The sequence below is a fragment of the Papio anubis genome, chromosome 5 (assembly GCF_008728515.1).
Source record: "Papio anubis isolate 15944 chromosome 5, Panubis1.0, whole genome shotgun sequence".
Taxonomy (NCBI): Eukaryota; Metazoa; Chordata; class Mammalia; order Primates; family Cercopithecidae; genus Papio; species Papio anubis.
The window spans coordinates 71421700-71449502 of record NC_044980.1 but is presented as its reverse complement, the minus strand read 5'-3'; the positions used below and the strand labels follow the sequence as shown (position 1 = coordinate 71449502).

The window sequence follows — 27803 nt, the reverse complement described above, 5'->3', positions numbered from 1 at the left end:
ATCAGAGTGTAAAGAGAGACCTAAATCTGCTATTACCTCCTAGCCTGGGTCCAGATAGTCTCCATTTCTGAGGGTCCCCCACTGAATGAGCCATGAGAATGATTCGATTGTTTAAAGATGTATGTATATACGTATGTGCAGTGATTCTACCTTTCAAAGACAAGTGTCCATGTATACTCATATATAAAAATATATCTGTTTGTACACCTAAAATAGGGCTTTACACATAATAGGTATCCTTTTCCTTAAAATCCCTGAAATTCTTTCCTGCCCCTTCCACATTCCTTGGTCCCTCTATCTCTCTGACCACCTCAGTCTCTTCTGCAGTCTTCCTCTTAGTGCCCCTTACATACATATATTTATTTAAACTAGATAAAATGTGCTGTTTTTAAAGATGGGAACATAATCTTCAAAGAGACAGGTTTGTCCAAAGTTTATGCCTTATGACATTTTTAAATTGCATTTTTAAAACAATTTTTGCTTTTATTTTTTCTAATCTGGTTTTTCTGTGTTAACTAGGTTAGGAAGCCAAAAATTATAATACAATATTAAAGCTGAAAACTAGTAAAAAAAACAAAAAAAAAAACAAAAACAAAAACAAAAAAACTACTTACCAATTGCCCCAATTATGAAATCCTGCAGCTTGGAGTACATGTACAGCAAACTGACAAATATAGACGAAGAAGAATACAAAGAATCTAAATGAACTGTCACTCCTTTTAAAAAAAAAAAAAAAAAAAAAGAAAGAAAGAAAAAACGGGGTTAGAAAGAAAAAAGGGGGAAAACGTCATTTTTCTCATTATCTTTACACTCACCTGCAGAATGACATTCAAACCTTAAAAGCATAAACAAAAAAAAAAGTGGCAACCACCTGAGGCCTCAAGTTAACAATATGGTAATAACTTGTGTGAACTCGTCATACTAACATTAGATATCGTTATTCTAACCTCACTGTGTCCTTTCAATTTCCAACTGCACCACAATCCCTCTCGACAAAAAAACTTATTCATTTTCTTCTTTTATTAAACAGCATTTAGAATTATAATCAACATACAATGAATTGTAAATGTTTAAAATATCGCTTTAATAAGTTTTGACACGTTTATATACCTGATTCCCCAATCACTACGGTGAGCATATCCCCAAAGTTCCTTGAAACCCTTGGTAGCCCAACCCTACCCACTGCTTTTCTGTTACCATAGTTTGACTAATTTAGAGTTTTATATAAATGGAATCATATATTATATAGTCTTTTTTTCTTGTCTGGCTCATTTTACTCAGTACCACTATTCTGAGATTCACCCAGTTTTGTGGCATGTATCGAAAGTTCATTCCTTTTCATTGTTGAGTAGTATTCCATTGTGTAAATATACCACAGTTTATTCATTCACTGTTGGACATTTAGGTTGTTTCTAGTTTTTTATTACAAATAAAGTTATTATTGTTATTATTGATAATAAAGCTATTATTAATAGTCATGTACAAGTCTTCCCATGAACATATATTTCCTTCTTCTCTTAGGTAAATACCTACAAGTGGGAAAGGCTGGAACATATCATAGGTATAGGTATAACTTTTTAAGAAACAGCCAAACTGTTTTACAAACAGGTTGTTCTATTTTTCTTCTTTTTTTTTTTTTGAGATGGAGTTTCACTCTTGTTGCCCAGGCTGGAGTGCAATGGCGTGATCTCGGCTCACCGCAACCGCCTCCCAGGTTCAAGCGATTCTCCTGTCTCAGCCTCCCGAGTAGCTGCGATTACAGGCATGGGCCACCATGCCCAGCTAATTTTGTATTTTTAGGGTTTCTCCATGCTGGTCAGGCTGGTCTCGAACTCCTAACCTCAAGTGATCTGCCCACCTCAGCCTCCCAAAGTGCTGGGATTACCGGTGTGAGCCACCGTGCCCGGCCTGGTTGTTCTATTTTTCAACCCCACTGGCAGTACATGAGTATTTCAGCTTCTCCACATCTCACTAACACTTGTTATGGTCTTCTTAATTCTAGCTATTCTAATAGATGTATAGTGATATCTTACGTGGTTTTAATTTGCATCTTCCTAATAAGTAATATTGTTGAGCATCTTTTTATGTGCTTTTTGTCATATACAGATCTTCTTTCATGAACTAATTAAAATCTTTTTCTGATGTTGTAATTAGATTGCTTTTTCCCTTATCATTGAGTTGTGACAGTTTTTAATACTATATTCTAGAAGTACAAGTCCTCTTTCAGATATACGCTTGACAAAGGAGTCTGTTGCTTGTCTTTTCATTCTTTTAAGAGTGTCTTTTGGGAGCTGGAGTAATGGCTCACACCTGTAATCTCAGCTATTCAGGCCCTGAGGCAAGAGGATTGCTTGAGGCCAGGTTTGAGCCTGTGGGCAACCTGGAGTTACCATCTTCATTAAGAGGAGAGGAAGAGGAAAAAGAGGAGAAGGAGGAGAAAGAGGAGAAGAGAAGAAAAGAAATATGATAGTAGTAGTATTAGGTGGGTGGAGAGGAGGAAGGAAGAGAGGAAAAGGAGAGGAAGAAGAGGAAGGAAGGGAGTAGAGGAGGAAGGAGAGGAGAAGGGAAGGAAGGAGGAGAAAGAAGAAAAGAAAAGGAAAAATGTCATGAAAGAAAAGAGAAGGCAAAGGAAAAGAAGAAAAATAAACGAAAAACGAAAAACAGAAACAGGGAAACAAAACAGATTCAAAAAGCGCAAAAAGAAATCAGGCGAAAACTCAAAACAAATCGGAAGTGAAAAGCGGCGTGGCGGCGGCATCGGAAAAAGAAAAAGAAAAGCATCGGAAAAACAAACGAACCTCGGGGAAAAAGAAACAGGGCAGGCAGGCACGCAGATCTGGGGTCTCATTAATATCTCTAGTCCCTAATATCTCACTCCTCCTCATCAAGATGTAAAGTTTTTCCTGTTTTTTTCTAGTTTTCTATTTTCAGTTTTACATTCAAGTCTATGTTCTTTTTTGAGCTAATTTTTTAAAATATCATATCAAGTATGAAGTTCTTTTTTGGTTATCCAATTGTTCTAACATCATTTCTTAAAAAGACTGTCCTTTCTGCATTGCATTCCCTTTGTACCTTTCTCAAAATTAGTAGTTTGTCTATGGGTAGGTTTATTTCTGGGCTCGCCATTCTCTCCCACTCTTCTATTTGTCTACCTTTTCGTCAATATTATACTATTTTGATTTTGAAGTTTTCTAGTAAGACTTCTAATTAGATAGTGTTAGTCCATGAACTTTATTGTTCTTTTTCAAAGTTGTCTTGACTATTTTAAGTTTTTTACATTTCTATAACCAGTGTACAAACATGGCAATGAGTTAATATGAATACAGTAAAGCAGCGGTCCCCAGCCTTTTTGGCACCAGGGATCTGTTTCGTGGAAAACAATTTTTCTATGTATGGTGGGGTGGGATGGTTTCAGGATGAAACTGTCTCCGATCATCAGCATTAGATTCTCATAAGGAGCCTGCAACCTAGATCCCTTGTACACACAGTTCACAATAGGGTTTGTGCTCCTATGAGAATCTAATGCCACTGCTGATCTGACAGGAGGCGGAGACCAGGTGGTAAGGCTAGCTAGCTGCTGCTCACTTCCTGCTATGTGGCCTGGTTCCTAACAGGCCACGGACCAGTACAAGCCTGCAGCCCAGGGGTTGGAGACCCCTGCTCTAGAATCAGCCATTTCCCCCAAGGTACAAAAGAGCAAATTTTAATGGTTCATTAATAATGTTTTCTATGTCAGTCAGATTTAAATTAAATGGTTCCACATCTTATAGTAATTGTATCAGTACTATATTACACCAAAGTTGGTATTAATGACCATACAGCTGAGAAAAATTATTAATGAAAAATAACCAACATCAAAATCTACAATTTAAAATGCTATTTTTATAATATCGAATAGAAATCCTATGTATGACTCATCTCTCTAGGGTCACTATACAAAACATCACTTCTAATAATCATTTTTCTTTTACTATTTTGAAACAGACACTTCTAAAGTATATTTCTATTTCCCTGTCTCTGGCAAAGAATGAAGAATATAACTTAATATTGTGTTTGTTTCACTTAGAGTTTTTACTTCTATTTTGTGTGCCAAGAAACCAGACTATTAAAATGTTTTACATTATAAATATATAAAATATGTGCTCTAAAAAGGGGTTGAATAATGTCTACAGGCTTCACAACAGCTATGTCCACTCCCTTGGTTCCAAATTCATAGACACATTCTAGAAGCTAAAACTGCCTAATTATAATTTCTAGTTAGGAAATCTATTAGAAGATACTGAATATGTTTTAAAAATTGAGAAGTCCTACTCAAAAACTATTTCTAAAACATTGCTTTCAAATACAAATGGAACTATGTTAAAACTAGTCCACCTTCCTCTATCTGTATCTATAGTTAGTACAAACAAATGCACAGTGTACAAAACTGATCAAATGAAAATCTCAAAGTCTACTTTTGTCTAGTTTTACTTTAAATGAAGCTATAATGCAGGTTAAATATCATTCTCAATAGATTTTATTTACTTCATTTTACCAACTTTTCTATTTCTGAATAAGGAGACAATAAAACTCATTTTATTGTACACTGACCATGAATATGAATGATTATTTTAAAACACTTCAAAGCTCTCTAAGACATAAACTCCATATCCCAGCACTTACTTAACTACCTAGATTCTCATCTCCAAGAGAGCACAAATCTTCCCTTACCTAAGCTGTCCAAACTACTGCAAATGCAAAATCAGTCAAATTCAAAACAATCTGAAGCAATACAATCATCATGTGAATATCAAGTTCCTTTCAGATGCTTGAGGGAAGGGCAAGGAAAAGCTGAGGAGCTCTGGAAGAGACAGAAGACCCCCAGGAGGGCTGTACCTTAGCCAGAATCAGAAAAGGTCTGGGGGGGGGGGGGGAATCATCAGGGGAAGAAGAACTTCTATTGGCATTCAGAACCAAAGGTGGTCTTGTGTGCAGGAACAGATTAGAAAGCAGACTGTTTAAATCAGCTTGAACATAGCTATTTTAAACCAAACAAAGAACAGAAATATAGATTTTTTTAAAAAAACACTATACATTGATTTAAGCTATGTGGCTTAAATTGTAATCAGCCTCAGTTTATGATAAAGTATTTATGGTATCATGGATATTTATTCATAATAAATCCACCTAAGTAATGTATTTCCTCATCAGAATACATAAATAAAAGCTCTCTACTACTTGCCATCCTGGCTCTTTCAGATCAAAGCCTACTGGAAAACTGAACTTCAAATAAGCAAGTAGTTTTTGGTTTAATGACTTCTACAGTCAAGTTGCAGCACAATTTTAATAGAAAAGTTCTTCCCTAAAGTATGATAATAAGTTTCAGAAAATAAGCTTATTTGATCTTATAAAGTTTATTTCACACGCCAAATCAATACCAGAGATATTAATTACAACTACCATTTGGCGTGACAGGAAAAGACAAAGTATTTCATTATTTCAAAGGGCTAAGATGTGGAGACACAAGTTAACTAAAGCACAGCACTAAATGTCTTTAACTCTGGCAACTCCACATAGCAGATATGAGAACACAAATTTACACACTTGGGTTTGAATCCAGACTCTCCCACTTAAAGTTGTGTGACTTTGGGCAAAGTATTAAGCCTGAGATTTTCCATTTGCTAAATGGGGTAATAGTGGAACATGCTTTTCTACAAATAAAATAATGCAGGTAAAGTGCTTAGCTGGGAATGCATAGGCACACAGAAAGCAACTGATAAACATTACTTGTTGATACCTCTATTACACTCTAGTAGTACTGTATCAAAATAAACTGTTTTGCTCACAGAAGTAATATCCTACTCTCAGAAGTGGCATTAGGCAGTGATAAGACATTGAAAATTTCTAGAACATGGTTGCTAACAAGCACGACTACTAGAATCAAGTAATACAAGAAATTATTGATGGTATACAGGCATTAGAATAAAAAGAAACTGATATGGTTTGGCTGTGTCCCCACTCAAATCTCATCTTGAATTGTAGCTCCCATAATCCTCACATGTCATGGGAGGGACCTAGTGGCAGGTAAATGAATCAAGGGGGCAGGTTTTCCTGCGCTATTCTTATGAAAGTGAGTAAGTCTCACAAGATCGGATGGTTTTATAAAGGGCAGTTCCCCTGCACACACTCTCTTGCCTGCCGCCATGTAAGACATACCTTTGCTCCTCCTTCACCTTCTGCCATGATTGTGAGGCCTCCCCAGCCATGTGGAACTGTGAGTCCATTAAACATCTTTTTCTTTATAAGTTACCCAGTCTTGAGCATTTCTTCATAACAGTATGAAAATGGACTAATACAGAAACCTAACAAGTACAGGTGCTTTTCTTGTCTTATTTGGGGGCTCCAAGACTGTCTAAACCAGCCCCATACTCCCTCTGTTTATGCTGAAATGAATTCTTTCTCCAGAACAGGGAGTCTATAAGTAGGCTTGAAAGGCAGCACCATGAACTGTCCCTCACCACAATAGTGCAAAAAAATTTGCATATGTGTTTCTATGGGAGAAGATTCAAAGATTTTAAACTTACAATAGAGTCTATCTCTTAAAATCTATTAAGAGCTGGGCACAGTGGTTGATGCCTGTAATCCTAGAACTTTGGGAGTCAAGGTGGGAAGATCGCTTGAGCTCAGGAGTTCAAGAACAGCCTGGGCAATACAGTAAGACCTCATCTCTATTAAAAATAAAAAAAATTAGGTGCAATGGCACATGCCTGTCGTCCTGCCTATCTGGGAGGCTGAGGCAGGATTATTTGAGCCCAGAAAATAAAGCAGCAATGAACAATGGTCATGCTATTGCATTCCAGCCTGGGTGACAAAGTGAGATCCTATCTCTGGGGGGGGGGAAAAAAAAAAAAGCAAAACCCACTTGCTAGTCTGGCTAAAAAAGCACAGAACTGGAATGAAAGAGACTCTGAACCCTCTTCTTCCCACCTATGTTCTGTTAAAAGCAGAGGGGACAATGAAAAAGCTCATATTAAATGAAGTTTCAAACCTGAATAATATCAAACCTAGACCACAACCTTGGTGTAAACTCGGAATCCTCTATACTTAACTGACTTAATAATAGCTAACATTTGTTGAACATTATTTGCCAAGGACTATATCAAACACATGTATTGCCCATTCAATCCTTACAACACCCCCATGAGGCACAATAATATTGACTCTATTTTACTGATGTGCAAACAGATTTAAAGAGGTCAAATAATCCAAATACACAGCTGGTAACACAAAAGATGCAACCTATCTGTGCATCTATTAAGCTAAAATTCTTTTTTTATTTTTTATTTTTTGAGACGGAGTCTAGATCTGTCACCCAGGCTGGAGGGCAGTGGTGTGATCTCGGCTCACTGCAAGCTCTGCCTCCGGGGTTCATACCATTCTCCTGCCTCAGCCTCCCGAGTAGCTGGGACCACAGGCACCCACCACCACACCTGGCTAATTGTTTTGTTTTTGTATTTTTAGCAGAGATGGGGTTTCACCGTGTTAGCCAGGATGGTCTCGAACTCTTGACCTCATGATCCACCCACCTCAGCCTCCCAAAATGCTGGGATTACAGGCGTGAGTCACAGCGCCCGGCCTTAAGCTAAAATTCTTAACCAAGTGATAAAACTACCTCTAAGATATTATTTCAATTCCATGATCTCCAAGAAATTTAATTATCAAGGAATAGAACACCACTAGCTAAAGTAAATTAACCCTAAATGCTCAATGCAGTGTTTCTTATATACAGGAGAATATAAAGACTAAAATCTCACATATGAATTGATACTCAATGTAGAAAACTTAAACAGCTTAAAAGCTTTAAAGCTTAAAAAGACAAAATCAGCCAGTAGCTAACCATTTTCAAATTACCTCTGAACAATAAAACTAATTTAAAGGAAAACAGAAGTCAACATTGATTAGATCCTAGGTCACAAATGGACTGTTTTCAAGCTATTACACAGGCTATGCTCTTATAAAACAGAAAACTCGGCCAGGTGCGTGGCTCACACCTATAATCCCAGCCCTTTGGGAGGCAAAGCTGGGCAGATCACCTGAGGTCAGGAGTTCGAGGCCAGCCTGACCAACATGGTGAAACTCTGCCTCTACTAAAAATATAAAAATTAACCAGGCATGGTGGTGGGCACCCATAATCTCAGCTACTCGGGAGGCTGAGACAGGAGAATCGCTTGAACCTGGGAGGCGGAGGTTGCAGTGAGCAAAGATCCTAGCTTGGGCAACAAAGTGAGACTCTGTCTCCAAAAAAAAACAAAAACAAAAAACACAAAAACTCAAACATTTTTCTGCAAATAAGCTCCATGACACCTATATGAACAGAGAATACTAAAGAGTAAAAGTTTGAGTTTTGAAACATCTAGAATACCACATCATGAAACTATTTATCATACCTTTCTTTTTCCTTTTTGCTTTTGCCAACACAGGATCTTACTGTGTCACCCAGTCTAGAGTGCGCAGCATGATCACAGCTCACTGCAGCCTCAACCTCTTGGGCTCAATCAATCCTTCCACCTCAGCCTCCCAAGTAGCTGGGACTAAAGGCACATGCCATGACAACCGACTAATTTTTGTATTTTTTGTAGAGATGAGGTTTCACCATGTTGCCCAGACTGGTCTCGAGCCCCGAGCTCAAGCAATCCTCTCCTCTCGGCCTCCCAAAATGCTGGGATTATACACATGAGCCACCACACCCAGTCACCGTTTTTCTTTGAGACGGAGCCTCACTCTGTCACCTAGGCTGGAGTGCAGTGGCTCAAACTTGGCTCACTGATCTCGGCTCACTCCGCCTCTCAGGTTCAGGCAATTCTCTTGCCTCAGTCTCCCGAGTAGCTGGGATTACAGGCACATGCCACCATGCCTGGCTAATTCTTTTTTTTTTTTTTTTTTTTTTTTGGTTTTTTGTACTTTTAGTAGAGACGGGGTTTTGCCACGTTGGTCAGACTGGTCTCAAACTCCTGACATCAGGTAATCTGCCTGCCTTGGCCTCCCGAAGTGCTGGGATTATGGGCATGAGCCACCATGCCCTGCCCCAGCCACCTTTTTACTTATGCCACTTGAAAAGTTTAATATTAATTCTCTTGATGGTCCTATCACTCTTACACTTGAAATTTCCTAACTATTTTAATCATATGCTTTGAAACATCATTTTCCCCACTAAACTCTTCACTGAAGTATTAACAAACTTCAAACCCTAAATCAACTATCAAAACTTTATATTGATCCATTCCAAGATGGCCAAATAGAAACGGCTCCGGTCTGCAACTCCCAATGTGATCGACACAGAAGATGGGTGATTTCTACATTTCCAACTGAGGTACCTGGTTTTTCTCACTGGGACTGGTTGGACAGTGGGTGCAGCCCATGAAGGGTAAGCTGAAGCAGGGTGGGGTGTCACCTCACCTGGGAAGTGCAAGGGGTTGGGGGATTTCCTTTTCCTAGCCAAGGGAAGCCGGGACAGACTTTACCTGGAAAAACGGGACACTCCTGCCTAAATACTGTGCTTTTCCCAAGGTCTTAGCAACAGCAGACAAGGAGATTCTCTCCTGTGCCTGGCTCCAGGGGGTCCCACGCCCACAGAGCCTTGCTAGCGCAGCAGTCTGAGATCAAACTGCAAGGTGGCAACCTGGCTCGGGGAGCAGTGTCCACCATTGCTTAAGCTTGAGGAGGTAAACAAAGTGGCCTGGAAGCTCGAACTGGGCGGAGCCCACCACAGCTCAGCACAGTCTACTGCCTGTATAGACTCTACCTCTGTGGGCAGGGCATAGCTGAACAAAAGAGAGCAACTGCTGCAAACTTAAATGTCCCTGTCTGACGGCTTTGAAGAGAGCAGTGGTTACCCCAGCATGGTGGTTGAGCTCTGAAAACGGACAGACTGCCTCCTCAAGTGGGTACCTGACCCCCATGTGGCCTAACAGGGAGACACCTCCTAGCAGGGGCCCACAGACGCCTCATATAGGCAGGCAGCTGCCCGTCTGGGATGAAGCTTCCAGAGGAAGGATAAGGCAGCAATATTTGCTCTTCTGCAATATTTGCTGTTCTACAGCCTCCGCTGGTGATACCCAGGCAAACAGGGTCTAGAGTGGAACTCCAGCAAACTCCAACAGACTTGCAGTTAAGGGACCTGTTAGAAGGAAAACTAACAAACAGAAAGGAACAGCAACCACATCAACAACAAAAAAAACATCTACACCAAAACCCCACCTATAGGTCACCAACATCAAAGACCAAAGGTAGATAAAACCACAAAGATGGGGAGAAACCAGAGCAGAAAAGCTGAAAATTCCAAAAACCACAGTGCCTCTTCTCCTCCGAAGAATTGCAGCTCCTCGCCAGCAATGGAACAAAGTTGGATGGAGAATGACTTCCATGAGTTGACAGAGTAGGCTTCAGAAGCTCAGTAATAACGAACTTCTCTGAGCTAAAGGACTATGTTTGAACCCATTGCAAGGAAGCTAAAAACCTTCAAAAAAGGTTCGACGAATGGCTAACTAGAATAAACAATGCAGAGAAGACCTTAAATGACCTGATGGAGCTGAAAAACACGGCACAAGGGAGGTTCCAAGATGGCCCAATAAGAACAGCTCCAGTCTACAGCTCGCAGTGTAAGCGACGCAGAAGACAAGCAATTTCTGCATTTCCAACTGAGGTACCAGGTTACCCTCACTGGGGCTTGTTGGTCAGTGCGTGCAGTCCATGGAGCATGAGCCAAAGCAGGGCGGGGCATTGCCTCACCCAGGAAGTGCAAGGGGTAGGGGAATTCCCTTTCCTAGCCAAGGGAAGCCGTGACAGAAGGTACCTGGACAATCAGGACACTCCCACCCTAATACTGAGCTTTTCCCAACAGTCTTACCAAATGGCACACCAGGAGATTATATCCCGCGCCTGGCTCGGAGGGTACCACGCCCATGGAGCCTCACTCACCACTAGCACAGCAGTCTGAGATCGAACTGCAAGGTGGCAGCAAGGCTGGGAGAGGGGCGTCAGCCATTGCTGAGGCTTGAGTAGGTAAACAAAGCGGTCGGGAAGGTCGAACAGGGTGGAGCCCACCACAGCTCAAGGACGCCTGCCTGCCTCAATAGACTACACCTCTGGGGGCAGGACATAGCTGAACAAAGGGCAGCAGAAACTTCTGCAGACTTAAACGTCCCTGTCTGACAGCTTTGAAGAGAGTAGTGGTTCTCCTAGCACGGAGTTTGAGATCTGAGAATAGACACAATGCCTCCTCAAGTGGGTCCCTGACCACTGAGTAGCCTAACTGGGAGGCACCTCCCAGTAAGGGCCAAATGACACCTCATATGGTCAGGTGCCCCTCTGAGATGAAGCTTCCAGAGGAAGGATCAGGCAGCAACATTAGCCATTCTGCAATATTTGCTGTTCTGCAGCCTCCGCTGCTGATATCCAGGCAAACAGTCTGGAGTGGACCTCCAGCAAACTCCAACAGACCTGCAACTGTGGGTCCTGACTGTTAGAAGAAAAACTAACAAACAGAAAGGACACCCACACCACAATACCATCTGTATGTCACCATCACCAAAGACTAAAGGTAGATAAAACCACAAAGATGGGGAGAAACCAGAGAAGAAAAGCTGAAAATTCTAAAAATCAGAGCACTTCTTCTCCACCAAAGGAAAGCAGCTCCTTGACAGCAACAGAACAAAGCTGGACAGAGAATGACTTTGACAAATTGAGAGAAGAAGACGTCAGATGATAGGTAATAACAAACTTCTCTGAGCTAAAGGAGGATGTTGAAACCCATCGCAAAGAAGCTAAAAACCTTGAAAACTGATTAGACAAATGGCTCACCAGAATAAACAGCATAGAGAAGACCTTCAATGACCTGGTGGAACTGAACCATCAACTGACCATGGCACAAGAACTATATGATGCATGCACAAGTTTCAGTAGCCGATTCGATCAGGTGGAAGAAAGGGTATCAGTGATTGAAGATTAAATTAATGAAATGAAGCGAGAAGTTTACAGAAAAAAAGAGTAAAAATAAATGAACAAAGCCTCCAAGAAATATGGGACTATGTGAAGAGACCAAATCTACATCTGACTGGTGTACCTGAAAGTGATGGGGAGAATGGAACCAAATTGGAAAACACTATGCAGGATATTATCCAGGAGAACTTCCCCAACCTACCAAGGCAGGCCAACATTCAAATTCAGAAAATACAGAAAATGCCACAAAGATACTCCTCGACAAGAGCAACCCCAAGACACATAATTGTCAGACTGACCAAGGTTGAAATGAAGAAAAAATATGTTAAAGGCAGCCAGAGAGAAAGGTCGGTTTACACACAAAGGGAAGCCCATCAAACTAACAGCAGATCTCTCGGCAGAAACTCTACAAGCCAGAAGAGAGTGGGGGCCAATACTCAACATTCTTAAAGGAAACAATTTTCAACCCAGAATTTCATATCCAGCCAAACTAAGCTTCATAAGTGAAAGAGAAATAAAATCCCTTACAGACAAGCAAATGCTGAGAGATTTTGTCACCACTAGGCCTGTCTTAGAAGAGTTCCTGAAAGAAGCACTAAACATGGAAAGAAACAACCAGTACCAGCCACTGCAAAAACAGACCAAATTGTAAAGACCATCAAAGCTATGAAGAAACTGCATCAATTAATGGGCAAAATAACCAGCTAACATCATAATGACAGGATCAAATTCACACATAACAATATTAATATTAAATGTAAATGGACTAAATGTCCCAATTAAAAGACACAGACTGGCAAATTGGATAAAGAATCAAGACCCATCAATGTGCTGTATTCAGGAGATCCATCTCACCTGCAGAGACACACACAGGCTCAAAATAAAGGGATGGAGGAAGATCTACCAAATAAATTGAAAGCAAAAAAAAAAAAAAGAAAAAAGCAGGGGTTGCAATCCTAGTTTCTGATAAAATAGACTTCAAATCAACAAAGATCAGGAGAGAAAGAAGGCCATTACCTAATGGTAAAGGGATCAATTCAACAAGAAGAGCTAACTATCCTAAATATATATGCACCTAATCTAGGAGTACCGAGATTCATAAAGCAAGTCCTTAGAGACCTACAAAGAGACTCAGACTCCCACACAATAGTAATGGGAGACTTTAACACCCCACTGTCATTATCAGACAGCTCAACGAGACAGAAGGTTAACAAGGATATCCAGGACTTGAACTCATCTCTGCAGCAAGCAGACCTAACAGACATCTACAGAACTCTCCACCCCAAATCAACAGAATATACATTCTTCTCAGGACCACATCGCACTAAAATTGTCCACATAATTAGAAGTAAAGCACTCCTCAGCAAATGTAAAAGAACAGATGATCACAACAAACAGTCTCTCAGACCACCATGCAATCAAATTAGAACTCAGGATTAAGAAACTCATTCAAAACCACACAACTACATGGAAACGGAACAACCTGCTCCTGAATGACTACTGGGTACATAATGAAGTGAAGGCTGAAATAAAGATGTTCTTTGAAACCAGTGAGAACAAAGACACAACATACCAGAATCCCTGGGACACACTGTTTAAAGCAGAGTGTAGAGGGAAATTTACAGCACTAAATGCCCACAAGAGAAAGCAGGAGAGATCTAAAATTGACACCCTAACATCACAATTAAAAGAACTAGAGAAGCAAGAGCAAACAAATTCAAAAGCTAGCAGAAGGCAAGAAATAACTAAGATCAGAGCAGAACTGAAGGAGACAGAAACACAAAAAACCCTTCAAAAAAATCAATGAATCCAGGAGCTGATATTTTGAAAAGATCAACAAAATTGATAGATCGCTAGCAAGACTGGTAAAGAGAGAAGAATCAAATAGACACAATAAGAAAATTATAAAGAGGATATTACCACCGATCCCATAGAAATACAAACTACCATCAGAGAATACTATAAATACCTCTAGGCAAATAAACTATAAAATATAGAAGAAGTGGATAAATTGCTAGACACATACACACTCCCAAGACTAAACCAGGAAGAAGCTGAATGTCTGAATAGACCAATAACAGGCTATGAAATTGAGGCAATAATTAACAGCCTAACAACCAAATAAAGTCCAGGACCTGACGAATTCACAGCAGAATTCTACCAGAGGTACAAAGAGGAGCTAGTACCATTCCCTCTGAAACTATTCCTATTAGTAGAAAAAGAGAGAATCACCCCTAATTCATTTTACAAGGCCAGAATCATCCTGATACCAAAGCCTGGCAGAGACACAACAAAAAAAAAGAGAATTTTAGACCAATATCCTTGATGAACATCAATGCAAAAATCCTCAATAAAATACTGGCAAACCGAATCCAGAAGAACATCAAAAAGCTTATCCACCATGATCAAGATGGCTTCATCCCTGGGATGCAACACTGGTTCAACATGTGCAAATCAATAAATGTAATCCATCACATAAATAGAATCAAAGACAAAAACCACATGATTATCATGATTATCTCAATAGATGCAGAAAAGACCTTTGACAAAATTCAACAGCCTTCATGGTAAAAACTCTCAATAAACTAGGTATTCATGGAACATATTTCAAAATAATAAGAGCTATTTATCACAAACCCACAGCCAATATCATAATGAATGGACAAAAACTAGAAGCATTTCCTCTGAAAACTGGCACAAGACAAGGATGCCCTCTCTCACCACTCCTATTCAACATAGTGTTGGAAGTTCTGGCCAGGGCAATCAGGCAAGAGAAAGAAATAAACGGTATTCAATTAGGAAAAGAGGAAGTCAAATTGTCCCTGTTTGCAGATGACATGATTGTATATTTAGAAAACCCCATAGTCTCAGCCCAAAATCTCCTGAAGCTGATAAGCAAATTCAGCAAAGTCTCAGGATACAAAATCAAGGTGCAAAAATCACAGGCATTCCTCTACACCAATAACAGACAGAGAGCCAAATCATGAGTGAACTCCCATTCACAACTGCTACAAAGAGAATAAAATACCTAGGAATCCAACTTACAAGGGATGTGAAGGACCTCTTCAAGGAGAACTACAAACCACTGCTCAACGAAATAAAAGAGGGCGCAAACAAATGGAAGAACATTCCATGCTCACGGATAGGAAGAAAAGGTAATTTATAGATTCAATGCCATCCCCATCAAGCTACCAATGACTCTTCACAGAATTGGAAAAAGCTACTGTAAAGTTCATATGCAACCAAAAAAGAGCCTGCGTTGCCAAGACAATCCTAAGTCAAAAGAACAAAGTTGGAGGCATCATGCTACCTGACTTCAAACTATACTACAAGGCTACAGTAACCAAAACAGCATGGTACTGATACCAAAACAGATATACAGACCAATGGAACAGAACAGAGGTCTCAGAAATAACACCACACATCTACAACCACCTGATCTTTGACAAACCTGACAAAAACAAGAAATGGGGAAAGGATTCCCTATTTAATAAATGGTGCTGGGAAAACTGGCTAGCCATATGTAGAAAGTTGAAACTGGATCCCTTCCTTACAACTTCTACAAAAATTAATTCGAGATGGATTAAAGACTTAAATGTTAGACCTAAAATTATAAAAACCCTAGAAGAAAACCTAGGCAATTCAGGACGTAGGCATGGGCAAGGACTTCATGACTAAAACACCAACAGCAGTAGCAACGAAAGCCAAAATAGACAAATGGGATCTCATTAAACTAAAGAGCTTCTGCACAGCAAAAGAAACTACCATCAGAGTGAACAGGCAACCTACAGAATGGGAGAAAAGTTTTGCAATTTACCAGTCTAACAAAGGGCTAATATCCAGAATCTACAAAAATCTCAAACAAATTCACAAGAAAAAAACAACCCCATCAAAAAGTGGGCAAAGGATATGAACAGACACTTCTCAAAAGAAGACATTTATGCAGCCAACAGACACATGAAAAAAATGCTCATCAATGGTCATCAGAGAAATGCAAATCAAAACCATAATGAGATACCATCTGACACCAGTTAGAATGGCAATCATTCAAAAGTCAGGAAACAACAGATGCTGGAGAGGATGTGGAGAAATAAGAACACTTTTATACTGTTGATGGGAGTGTAAATTAGTTCGACCATTGTGGAAGACAGTATGGCAATTCCTCAAGGATCTAGATCCAGAAATACCATTTGACCCAGTGATCCCTTACTGGGTGTATACTCAGAGGATTATAAATCATGCTACTATAAAGACACATGCACACGTATGTTTATTGCGGCACTATTCACAATAGTAAAGACGTGGAACACACCCAAATGTCCATCAATGATAGACTGGATTAAGAAAATGTGGCACATTCAGCAAACTATCGCAAGAACAGAAAGTCAAACACCGCATGTTCTCACTCATAGGTGGGAACTGAACAATGAGATCACTTGGACTGGGGAAGGGGAACATCACACACCGGGGCCTATTATGGGGAGTGGGGAAGGGGGAGGGATTGCATTCTGAGTTTTACCTGATGTAAATGACGAGTTGATGGGGGCTGATGAGTTGATAGGTACAGCACACCAACATAGCACAAGTATACATATGTAACAAACCTGCACGTTATGCACATGTACCCTAGAACTTAAAGTATAATAATAACAATAAATAAATAAATAAATAAAAAGAAAATGTGGCACATATACACCATGGACTACTATGCAGCCATAAAAAAAGGATGAGTTCATGCCCTTTGCAGGGACATGGATGCAGCTGGAAACCATTATTCTCAGAAAACTATCACAAAGACAGAAAACCAAACACCATATGTTCTCTCTCATAGGTGGGAAGTGAACAATGAGAACCCTTGGACACAGGGCAGGGAACATCACACATCAGTGCCTGTCAGGGGGTGGGGGGCTGGAGGAGGGATAGCATTAGGAGAAATACCTAATGTAAATGATGAGTTGATGAGTGCAGCAAACCAACAGGGCACATGTATACCTATGTATCAAACCTGCACATTGTACACATGTACCCTAGAACTTAAAGTATAATAAAAAATAAAAAACAACTTTATACTGTAGGTCATGTTAATAAGCCTGCAGGCTGTAGTCCTTTGTAAGAAATAAAGCTCTCCTTTTCTATATTTATAGGTCTCAGGATTTAAGTCAACACTATATGTATTACTTATATCTACATATGTATAAGTAAACATGTTTCATTCTGCTCTGTTCTACCTGTAAACTACTCTTAGATACACCATACATAAATGTTTCTTACATACCTACTTTTGCTGTTCTAGAATAATGCTACTGTTTATCCGTATTTCCTTTTAAAATCAGATGTGTACAAAATAGCCAGCTAACAGAATACATACAGAATCCAGAACTGATTCATCAAAAGGTATTTTTTAAAAAGGTAATCTTATTACTCTTATGTTATTTTTGTATTTATTACAAACCTCAAATATTTTAACAGTAACAGAGATTTTCAAACTGGAAGCTAACACCTCCTTCCACATCTCAGTTTTTAAGGAGATATTTGACAGTAGTGATTTACTCTCAAGTACAAATGATGCCATATAGCACAAGAGGATTATCTTTACAAACAGGTTTACTTTTAAAAAGAAAAGCTCATAGATGTAAAAACAAAATTTTAAAAAACTTTGTAGATTGTAAAAATAAAAACTAAAGTGCTTTTCAAACTTCTGAAGGAGGAGGAGAAGGAAGGAAGAAAGAAGAAGGAAGGGAGGAGGAGTAGGAGGAGGAAGAAGAGGAGGACCAAGTAAATGTATCTGTGTCTAAGAACCAACTTTCCTATATCTCTCAGATGTAGTAGGGGAAGGCTTCAGCTTAGGATGTAGAAAAGTGGAAAAGACCACTGTTCCTCTCACAACGACAAACATTCATCGGCAAAATCACAGCTGTACTTAACACCCATCAAAGGGCAAACAACCCCAAAAATAACTCAAAGAGAGATAAAAGACTAGCACTTGTTTACCTGGAACAGACAAGCAAGAAAGAATTCAGCTGAAGCTTGTGATGAATTGCTATAAGACTAAAGGTTGGTTGGAAAGAGAATACAGAACCCCCAGAAGCCAAAGCTACATGGGTATCATCACCCACTCACAGGCTCTTCTCCACAGATCTCACCAGGCACTCAGAAAAAAGACAGGAGGCCAGCCTCATTCAGGGTACAGGTCTGGGGGCGGCAAATAGCAGCCACCAAAACTCACCTTTATCTCTTCCAAACAAAAGCCTTAAGTGGGAGGTAAAATGGGATAGCAAAGCCCATCTTCCTCAGGACACAGCTAAAGACCCACTGCAGCTGGGGAAAGGGCACAGGAAAAAAAATCCTCTAACCCTGAAGGTGTGACAGGAATATATCTATTACAGAGACCTTAGGCAGTGGTGGGGCAGGATCACTGAGAAAGGCAGATCTCTCCACTCCAGAGACACAGCCTGCCTCAGGCTGAAGCTGAACCAGAACACGAATATCTCCCCAATATGCCCACCATGCTCCAAGTATAAAGTAATAAGTAACAGCACTCTACTCCTGGGTGAAGAGTGTGTGAAGAGAAGCCCTCTCTGAGGGGCAGGCACAAAGGAGAAACCTGAAGCTAACGGAACAAACACCAAGAAAAAGCTTCTGGAAAAGCAGATCTCACCCTAAACATAACAACACAACAAAGGAATTTGAAGTCTCTGAGGTACTGAGGGCAGTCATGGCGAGCAAAAACCCAAACCCAGATCAATTTCTGACTGAATTACCTGACACCTGCCCCCCAATACCAGCACACCACCCATACACTAAAAGCCTAGTGCAACAGAAAAGCCATGTCCAGTGAGTCTTCAGCTGCCCTGAGGAGGATGGGCTTTGCTATCCTATCTTACCTCCTACTTAAGGCACAACACCTATTTATCTCAGTCTCTACTGTCTTCAAAAGATGTCTAGTTTTTAACAAGAAATTATGAGGCATAAAAAGAAACAAGAAAAAAAAAAGACATTGTCAAGTATGTTGAGACAAAGCAATCAAGAAAACCATATTCACATATAACTCAGGTGTTGGCATTACCAGACAAGAAACTTAAAATAACTAATATGTTCTTAGACTCTAGTCAAAAAGGAGGCCAACATGCATGAAGAGATGGGGCATCTTAGCATATACATATACATATGATATAGGAAATTACCAAATGGATATGCTAGAAATGAAAAATATCATAACAGAGATGACGAGTACCTTTGAGAAGCTCACCAATATACTCAGCAAAACTGAAGGTGGGAAAGAATCAGTGAAATTGAAAATAGAAATTATATATACTGAAATGTAAAAGTAAAAAAAAATGGAAATAAACAAAGAATAGAACATCTAAGAGACGTGGGGCAGTATCAAAAAGTCTGACACATATGTAATAAAAATTACAGAAAGAGATGATAAAGAAGTTACAAAAGAAATATATAAAGAGACAACGAATGACTAAGAATTTTCCAAAATTAATGAAGACTCTAAACCACAGATCCAAGAACATTAGACAACACTAAGGATAAACAGAAACACACACATATACAACACACATCACACACATGTACTTAACACATCATATTCAAACAGCCCAAAACAAGAAATACAGAAAAAATATTGAAGACAGCCAGAGAAAACAAGACACACTAAATACAGAAGAACAAGGATAAGAATTATAGCAGACTTCTAGCCAGAAACTTTGCAAGCCAGAACGGATTAAAATGATGTGTTTAAAGTGTGAAAGAAAGTAAAAACAATAAAAACACCTGTGAACCCATATTATACTTATTGATAATATCTCTCAAAGATGAATGAAAAATAAACTCTTTTTCAGACAAAAATCAGAGACCTGATTATCAGCAGACCTGTCCTATCAAAAATACTAAAGAAAAATTTTCTGGCAAAAAGATTATATGATACAAAAACATGGATTTCCACATACACACCCACACACACAAATGAAAAGTGCTGAAATGGTATTAATAAAGGCCAATGTAAAATTCATTTTTCCTTATTTTTATTTCTTTTAAAATTAAAAGCAAATTAAAATTAAAATCTAAAGCAAAAGTAGTGACACATGGAGACAGAAGAAGGATGGTGACCAGAGGCCGGGAAGGGTAGTGGGCAGAAGCCAGGGCACCGGAGAGGTAGAGATGGTTAATTTATACAAAAATTATTAGAAAGAATGAATAACTTTGTATTTGACAGCACAACAGGGTGACTATAGTCAAAATAATTGTAGATTTTAAAATAACTAAAAGAGTATAACTAAATTGTAACACAAAGGATAAATGCTTGAGCGGATGACCACCCCATTTTCCATAGTGTAATTATAACACAATGCATGCCTGTATCAAAATATCTTATATATCCTATAAATATACACACCTACTATGTACCCATTACAATTAAAAAAAATTTTTTTAAGGTAATGTTCTGTGTGTTTCTAGCATATATAAAAATAAAATACATTTTAAAATTGTAGGGGGGCGGAGCAGGATGGCCAAATAGGAACAGCTCCAGTCTCCAGCTCCCAGCAGAGTGACACAAAAGACAGGTGATTTCTGCATTTTCAACTGAGGTACTGGGTTCATCTCACTAGGAAGTGCGGGACAATCAGTGCTGGTCAGCTGCTGCAGCCTGACCAGCGAGAGCTGAAGCAGGGTGAGGCATCGCCTCACCTTGGAAGCGCAGGGGGAAGGGAATCCCTTTTCCTAGCCAGGGGAACTGAGACACACAACACCTGGAAAATCAGGTAACTCCCACCTCAATACTGCACTTTACCAAGAGTCTTAGCAAATGGGCACACCAGGAGATTATATCCCACACCCGGCTGGGAGGGTCCCACGCCCACAGAGCCTCCCTCATTGCTAGCACAGCAGTTTGCGATCTAACCGCGAGGCAGCAGCGAGGCTGGGGGACGGGCGCCCGCCATTGCTGAGGCTTAGGTAGGTAAACAAAGCCACTGGGAAGCTCGAACTGGGTGGAGCTCACAGCAGCTCAAGGAGGCCTGCCTGTCTCTGTAGACTCCACCTCTGGGGACAGGGCACAGCTAAACAACAACAACAGCAACAAAAAAGCAGCAGAAACCCCTGCAGATGCAAACGACTCTGTCTGACAGATTTGAAGAGAGCAGTGGATCTCCCAACACGGAGGCTGAGATCTGAGAAGGGACAGACTGCCTGCTCAAGTGGGTCCCTGACCCCTGAGTAGCCTAACTGGGAGACATCCCCCACTAGAGGCAGACTGACACCCCACACCTCACACAGTGGAGTATACCCCTGAGAGGAAGCTTCCAAAGCAAGAATCAGACAGGTACACTCGCTGTTCAGCAATATTCTATCTTCTGCAGCCTCTGCTGCTGATACCCAGGCAAACAGGGTCTGGAGTGGGACTCCTGGGCAATTCCAACAGGATCCAGCTGAGGGAACCTGACTTCAGAAGGAAAACCAACAAACAGGGAAAGCACACCCACACCAAAACCCCATGAGTACATCACCATCATCAAAGACCAGAGGCAGATAAAACCACAAAGATGGGGAAAAGCAGGGCAGAAAAGCTGGAAATTCTAAAAATAAGAGCCGCGACTTCTGCAAAGAATCCGCATTCATCGCCAGCAACGGATCAAAGCTGGACGGAGAATGACTTTGACGTAGATGAGAGAAGAAGGCTTCAGTCCATCAAACTTCAGAGCTAAAGGAGGAACTATGGCACTCAAAGCAAAGAAACTAAAAATCTTGGAAAAAGAGCGGAGAATTGATAACTAGAATAATTAACGGAGAGAAGGCCATAAACAAACTGACAGAGATGAAACCATGACACGAGAAATAATGCGACAATGCCCAAGCCTCAGTAAACTCAACTCCCACCAACTGGAAGAAAGAGTATCAGCATTGAGGATCAAATGAATGAAAATGAAGAGAAGAGAAATCTAAAGAAAAAAGAAGAAAAAGAAACAAAACAAAGCCTGCAAGAAGTATGGGATTATGTAAAAAGACCAAATCTACGCCTGATCAGTGCCTGAAAGTGAGGGGGGAAAATGGAACCAAGTTGGAAAACACCTTCAGGATACCATCCAGGGAGAATTTTCCCAACCTAGTAGGGCAGGCCAACATTCAAATTCAGGTTACAGAGAACGCCATACAAAGATACTCCTCGAAGAGCAACCCAAGACACATAATTGCCAGATTCACCAAAGTTGAAATGAAGGAATCTTAAGGGCAGCCAGAGAGAAAGGTCGGTTACCCACAAAGGGAAGCCCATCAGACTAACAGCAGATCTCTCGGCAGAAACTCTACAAGACAGAAGAGAGTGGGGGCCAATATTCAACATTCTTAAGGAAAGAATTTTTAACCCAGAATTTCATATCCAGCCAAACTAAGTTTCATAAGTGAAGGAGAAAAATAAAATCCCTACAGATAAGCAAATGCTTAGAGATTTTGTCACCACTAGGCCTGCCTTTAAGAGACCCTGAAGGGGAAGAAATTTAACATGGAAAGGAACAACCGTACCAGCCATTGCAAAAACATGCCAAAATGTAAAGACCATCGCAGGCTAGGAAGAAACTGCATCAACTAACGAGAAAATAACCGGCTAATATCCCAATGGTAGTGACTCAAGTCTACACATAACAATATTAACCTTAAATGTAAAATGGACTAAATGCTCCAATTAAAAGATTACAGACTGGCAAACTGGATAAAGAGTCAAGACCCTTCAGTTTGTTGTATGCAGAAGACCCATCTCACATGCAGAGACATACATAGGCTCAAAATAAAGGGATGGAGGAAGATCTACCAAGCAAATGGAGAACAAAAACCAGGGTTTGTAATCCTAGTTCTGATAAAACAGACTTTAAACCATCAAAGATCAAAAGAGACAAAGAAGGCCATTACATAAATGGTAAAGGGATCAATTCAACAGGAAGACCTAACTATCCTAAATATATATGCACCCAATACAGGAGCACCTAGATTCATAAAGCAAGTCCTTAGAGACTTACAAAGAGATTCTAGACTCCATACAATAATAATGGGAGACTTCAACACCCCACTGTCAACATTAGGGACAGATCAACGAGACAGAAAAGTTAACAAGGATATCCAGGAATTGAACTCATCTCTGCAGCAAGCAGACCTAGCTACACATCTACAGAACTTCCACCTCAAATCAACAGAATATACATTCTTCTCAGCACATCACACTATTCCAAAATTGACCACATAATTGGAAGTAAAGAAGCACTCCTCAGCAAATGTACAAGAACAGAAATTATTATAAATAAACTGTATCTCAGACCACAGTAGCCAATCAAATCCAGAACTCAGGACTAAGAAACTCACCCAAAACCACCAACTACATGGAAACTCTAGGGGAACAACCTGCTCCTGAATGACCTACTGGGTACATAACCTAAATGAAGGCAGAAATAAAGATGTTCTTTGGAAACCAATGAGAACAAAGATACAACATACCAGAATCTCTGGGACATTTAAAGCAGTGTGTAGAGGGAAATTTACAGCACCAAATGCCCACAAGAGAAAGCAGGAAAGATCTAAAATTGACACTCTAAAAATCACAATTAAAAGAACTAGAGAAGCAAGAGCAAACACATTCAAAAAGCTAGCAGGACGGCAAGAAATAACTAAGATCAGAGCAGAACTGAAGGAGAGACACAGTAAAAAACTTCCAAAAATCAATGAATCCAGGAGTTGGTTTTGAAAAGATGAACAAAATTCATAGACAGCTAGCAAGACTAATAAAGAAGAAAAGGAAACCAAATAGGACGAATAAAAAAATGATAAAGGGGATATCACCACCGGGACCCCACAGAAATACAAACTACCACTAGAGAATACTATAAACACTCCTAATGAAATAAACTAGAAAATCTAGAAGAAATGGATAAATTCCTGGATTAATTCTACACTCTCCCAAGACTAAACCAGGAAGAAGCTGAATCCCTGAATAGACCCATAGCAGGCTCTGGAGTGCACAATTAATAGCCTACCAACGAAAACAAGTCCAGGGACCAGATGGATTCACAGCTGAATCTCCTACCAAAGGTACAAGGAGGAGCTGGTACCATTCCTTCTGAAACTATTCCAATCAATAGAAAAAGAGGGAATCCTCCCTAACTCATTTTATGAGGCCAACATCATCCTGATACCACAGCCTGGCAGACATTAACAGTGCAGAGAATTTTAGGACCAATATCCCTGATGAACATTGATGCAAAAATCCTCAATAAAATAATCGGGCAAACCGATCCAGCAGCACATCAAAAGCTTATCCACCATGATCAAGTTGATTCATCCCTGGATGTAAGGCTGGTTCAACATATGCAACCAATAAACGAATCCAGCATATAAACAGAATCAAAGACAAACCACATGATTATCTCAATAGATGCAGAAAAGGCCTTGACAAATTCAACAGGACTTCATGCTAAAACGCCAATAAATTCGGGCTGCATTGATGGAACGATCTCAAAATACAAGAGCTATTTATGACAACCCACAGCCAATATCATACCTGAATGGGCAAAAACTGGAAAAAAAATTCCCTTTGAAACTGGCACAAGATACAGAGATGCCCTCTCACCACTCCTATTCAACATAGTGTTGGACGCTCTGGCTAGGGCAATCAGGCAAGAGAAAGAAATCAAGGGTATTCAGTTAGAAAAAGAAGAAGTCAAATTGTCCCTCTTGCAGATGACATGATTGTATATTTAGAAACCCCATCATCTCAGCCCAAAATCTCCTTAAGCTGATAAGAAACTTCAGCAAAGTCTCAGGATACAAAATTAATAAAAATCACAAGCATTCTTATACACCAGTAACAGACAAACAGAGAGCCAAATCATGAATGAACTTCCATTCACAATTGCTTCAAAGAGAATAAAATACCTAGGAATCCAACTTAACAAGGCATGTAAAAAGACCTCTTCAAGGAGAACTACAAACCACTGCTCAGTGAAATAAAAGAGGACACAAAACAAATGGAGGAATATACCATGCTCATGGATAGGAAGAATCAATATCGTGAAAATGCCATACTGCCCAAGGTAATTCATGGATTCAATGCCATCCCCATCAAGCTACCAACGACCTTCACAGAATTGAAAAAACTGCTTTAAAGTTCATATGGAACCAAAAAGAGCCCGCAGACTGCCAAGACAATCCTAAGTCAAAAGAACAAAGCTGAGGCATCACGCTTACCTGACTTCAAACTGTACTATAAGGCTACAGTAAATTAAAACAGCATGGTACTGGTACCCAAAACAGAGATATAGACTAATGGAACAGAACAACAGAGGCCTCAGAAATAATACCACACATCTACAGCCATCTGATCTTTGACAAACCTGACAAAAACAAGAAATGGGGAAAGGATTCTATTTAATAAATGGTGCTGAAAATTGGCTAGCCATAAGTAGAAAGCTGAAACTGATCCTTTCTAATTCTTATAATGAAAATTAATTCAAGATGGATTAGAGACTTAAATGTTAGGACCTAATACCATAAAACCCTAGAAGAAAACCTAGGCACACCATTCAGGACATAGGCATGGGCAAGGACTTCTGCGTCTAAAACACCAAAAGCTACTGCAACAAAAGCCAAAATTGACAAATGGAATCTCATTAAACTAAAAGAGCTTCTGCACAAAGCAAAAGAAACTACCATCAGGTGAACAGCAACCCAAGCAGAATGGGAGAAAGTTTTGCACCCACTTATCTGACAAAGGGCTAATATCCAGAATCTACAAAGAACTCAAACAAATTTACAAGAAAACCAAACCACCCCATCAAAAAGTGCTATAGTCCGACATTTTTCAAAAGAAGACATTCATACAGCCAACAGACACATGAAAAATGCTCATCACTGGCCATCAGAGTAATGCAAATAAAACCAAATGAGATACCATCTCACACCAGTTGGAATGGCTTAATTATTAAAAAGTCAGGAAACAACAGATGCTGGAGAGATGTGGAGAAGAGGGAACACTTTTACACTGTTATGGGATTGTAAACTAGTTCAACCATTATGGAAAACAGGATGGCGATTCCTCAAGGATCTATAACTAGAAGTACCATATGACCTAGCCATCCCATTACTGGATATATACCCAAAGGATTATAAATTATGCTGCTATAAAGACACATGCACATGTATGTTCATTGTGGCACTATTCACAATAGCAAAGACTTGGAATCAACCCAAATGTCCATCAGTGACAGACTGGATTAAGAAAATGTGGCACATATACACCATGGAATACTATGCAGCCATAAAAAAGGATGAGTTTGTGTCCTTTGTAGGGACATGGATGCAGCTGGAAACCATCATTCTCAGCAAACTACTGCAAGAACAGAAAACCAAACACCGCATGTTCTCACTCATAGGTGGGAACTGAACAATGAGATCACTTGGACTTGGGAAGGGGAACATCACACACCGGGGCCTATCATGGGGAGGGGGGAGTGGGGAGGGATTGCATTGGGGGTTATACCTGATGTAAATGACGAGTTGATGGGTGCAGCACACCAACATGGCACAAGTATACATATATAACAAACCTGCACGTTATGCACATGTACCCTAGAACTTAAAGTATAATAATAATAATTTAAAAAAGAAGACGTATAAATGGCAAAGAGGTATAAGAAACAAAAAAAAAGAAAAAGAAAGAAAATCAGTGTATCAAAGAGATTCCCATGTTTGTTGCAGCCCTGTGGACAATACCCCAGATTTGGAAGCAACCCTAGTGTGCATCAACAGAAGAATGGATAAAGAAAAAAAAAATGTGGTACACATACACGATGGAGTACTATACAGGCATGAAAAAGAATAAGATTCAGTCATTTGCAATAACATGGATGGCACTAGAGGTCATTATGTTAAGTGAAATAAGTCTGGCACTGAAAGGCAAACTTTGCATGTTCTGGCTTATTTGTGACAGCTAAAAATCAAAACAAACTCCTGGAGATAGAGAATAGAAGGATGGTTGCTAGAGGCTGGAAGGGTAGCAGGGGGGTTGGAGAGAAGTGGGGACGGTTAACGGGTTAAAAAATAGAAAAAAATTAGAATCTGATAGCACAACAGGGCGACTATAGTCAGTAACAATTTAGTTATGTGTTTTAAAATAACTAAAACAGTATAATTGGATTTTTTGTAACACAAAGGATGCATGCTTGAGGGGATGAATATCCCATTTTCCATGATGTGATTATTACACCTTGCATGCCTGTGTCAAAGTATCTCATGTACCCAATAAATATATATACTTGCTATGTACTCACAAAAATTAAAAATAAAAAAATTTAAAAAGAAAAAAAATTGTATAAAGGTTGGGAGGGGGAAACTGAGAGTACTCTGCTGGGAGGTCTTTACAGAACACATGAAGCAGAGTAATATTATTTGAATACAGACTATGATCAATTAAAGACATATATTGTGAAAACTAGGGTATCACTAAAAAACATTTTTAAGAGATATAAATAACGATGAAATAGGGGAGAAGACAGAGTCATTAACAGATACTCAACTGATCCAAAAAAAAGCGAAAAGAAAGGAAAAGAAACAAAGAATAGTTGTAATAAACAGAAAATAGATGGTAAAATGACAGATTTTAATCCAAGGAGATCAGTAATTATATTAAATATAAATGGCATAAGCACATTAATTAAAAGAGACTGTCAACTTAATATATAGATGTCAACTTCATATATAAAGTAGATTTTTTGGTTGGCAACCTATAGTTGGGTCTGCAAAAGCATTTTGAACATTTTACAAAATGGTAAAAAAAAAAA

The 27803-nt window shown here is 39.6% G+C and overlaps 1 protein-coding gene across 1 annotated transcript in view; it reads right to left on the bottom strand.

Annotated features, from left to right (window-relative positions):
* Positions 1-27803, bottom strand: part of SCAMP1 (secretory carrier membrane protein 1) — a 129033-nt gene that overhangs the window by 23846 nt on the left and 77384 nt on the right. Inside the window, exon 7 of the mRNA XM_003899850.5 lies at positions 615-716. Within this exon, the coding sequence (XP_003899899.1) occupies positions 615-716 (102 nt within the window). The remainder of the gene's footprint in view (positions 1-614; positions 717-27803) is intronic.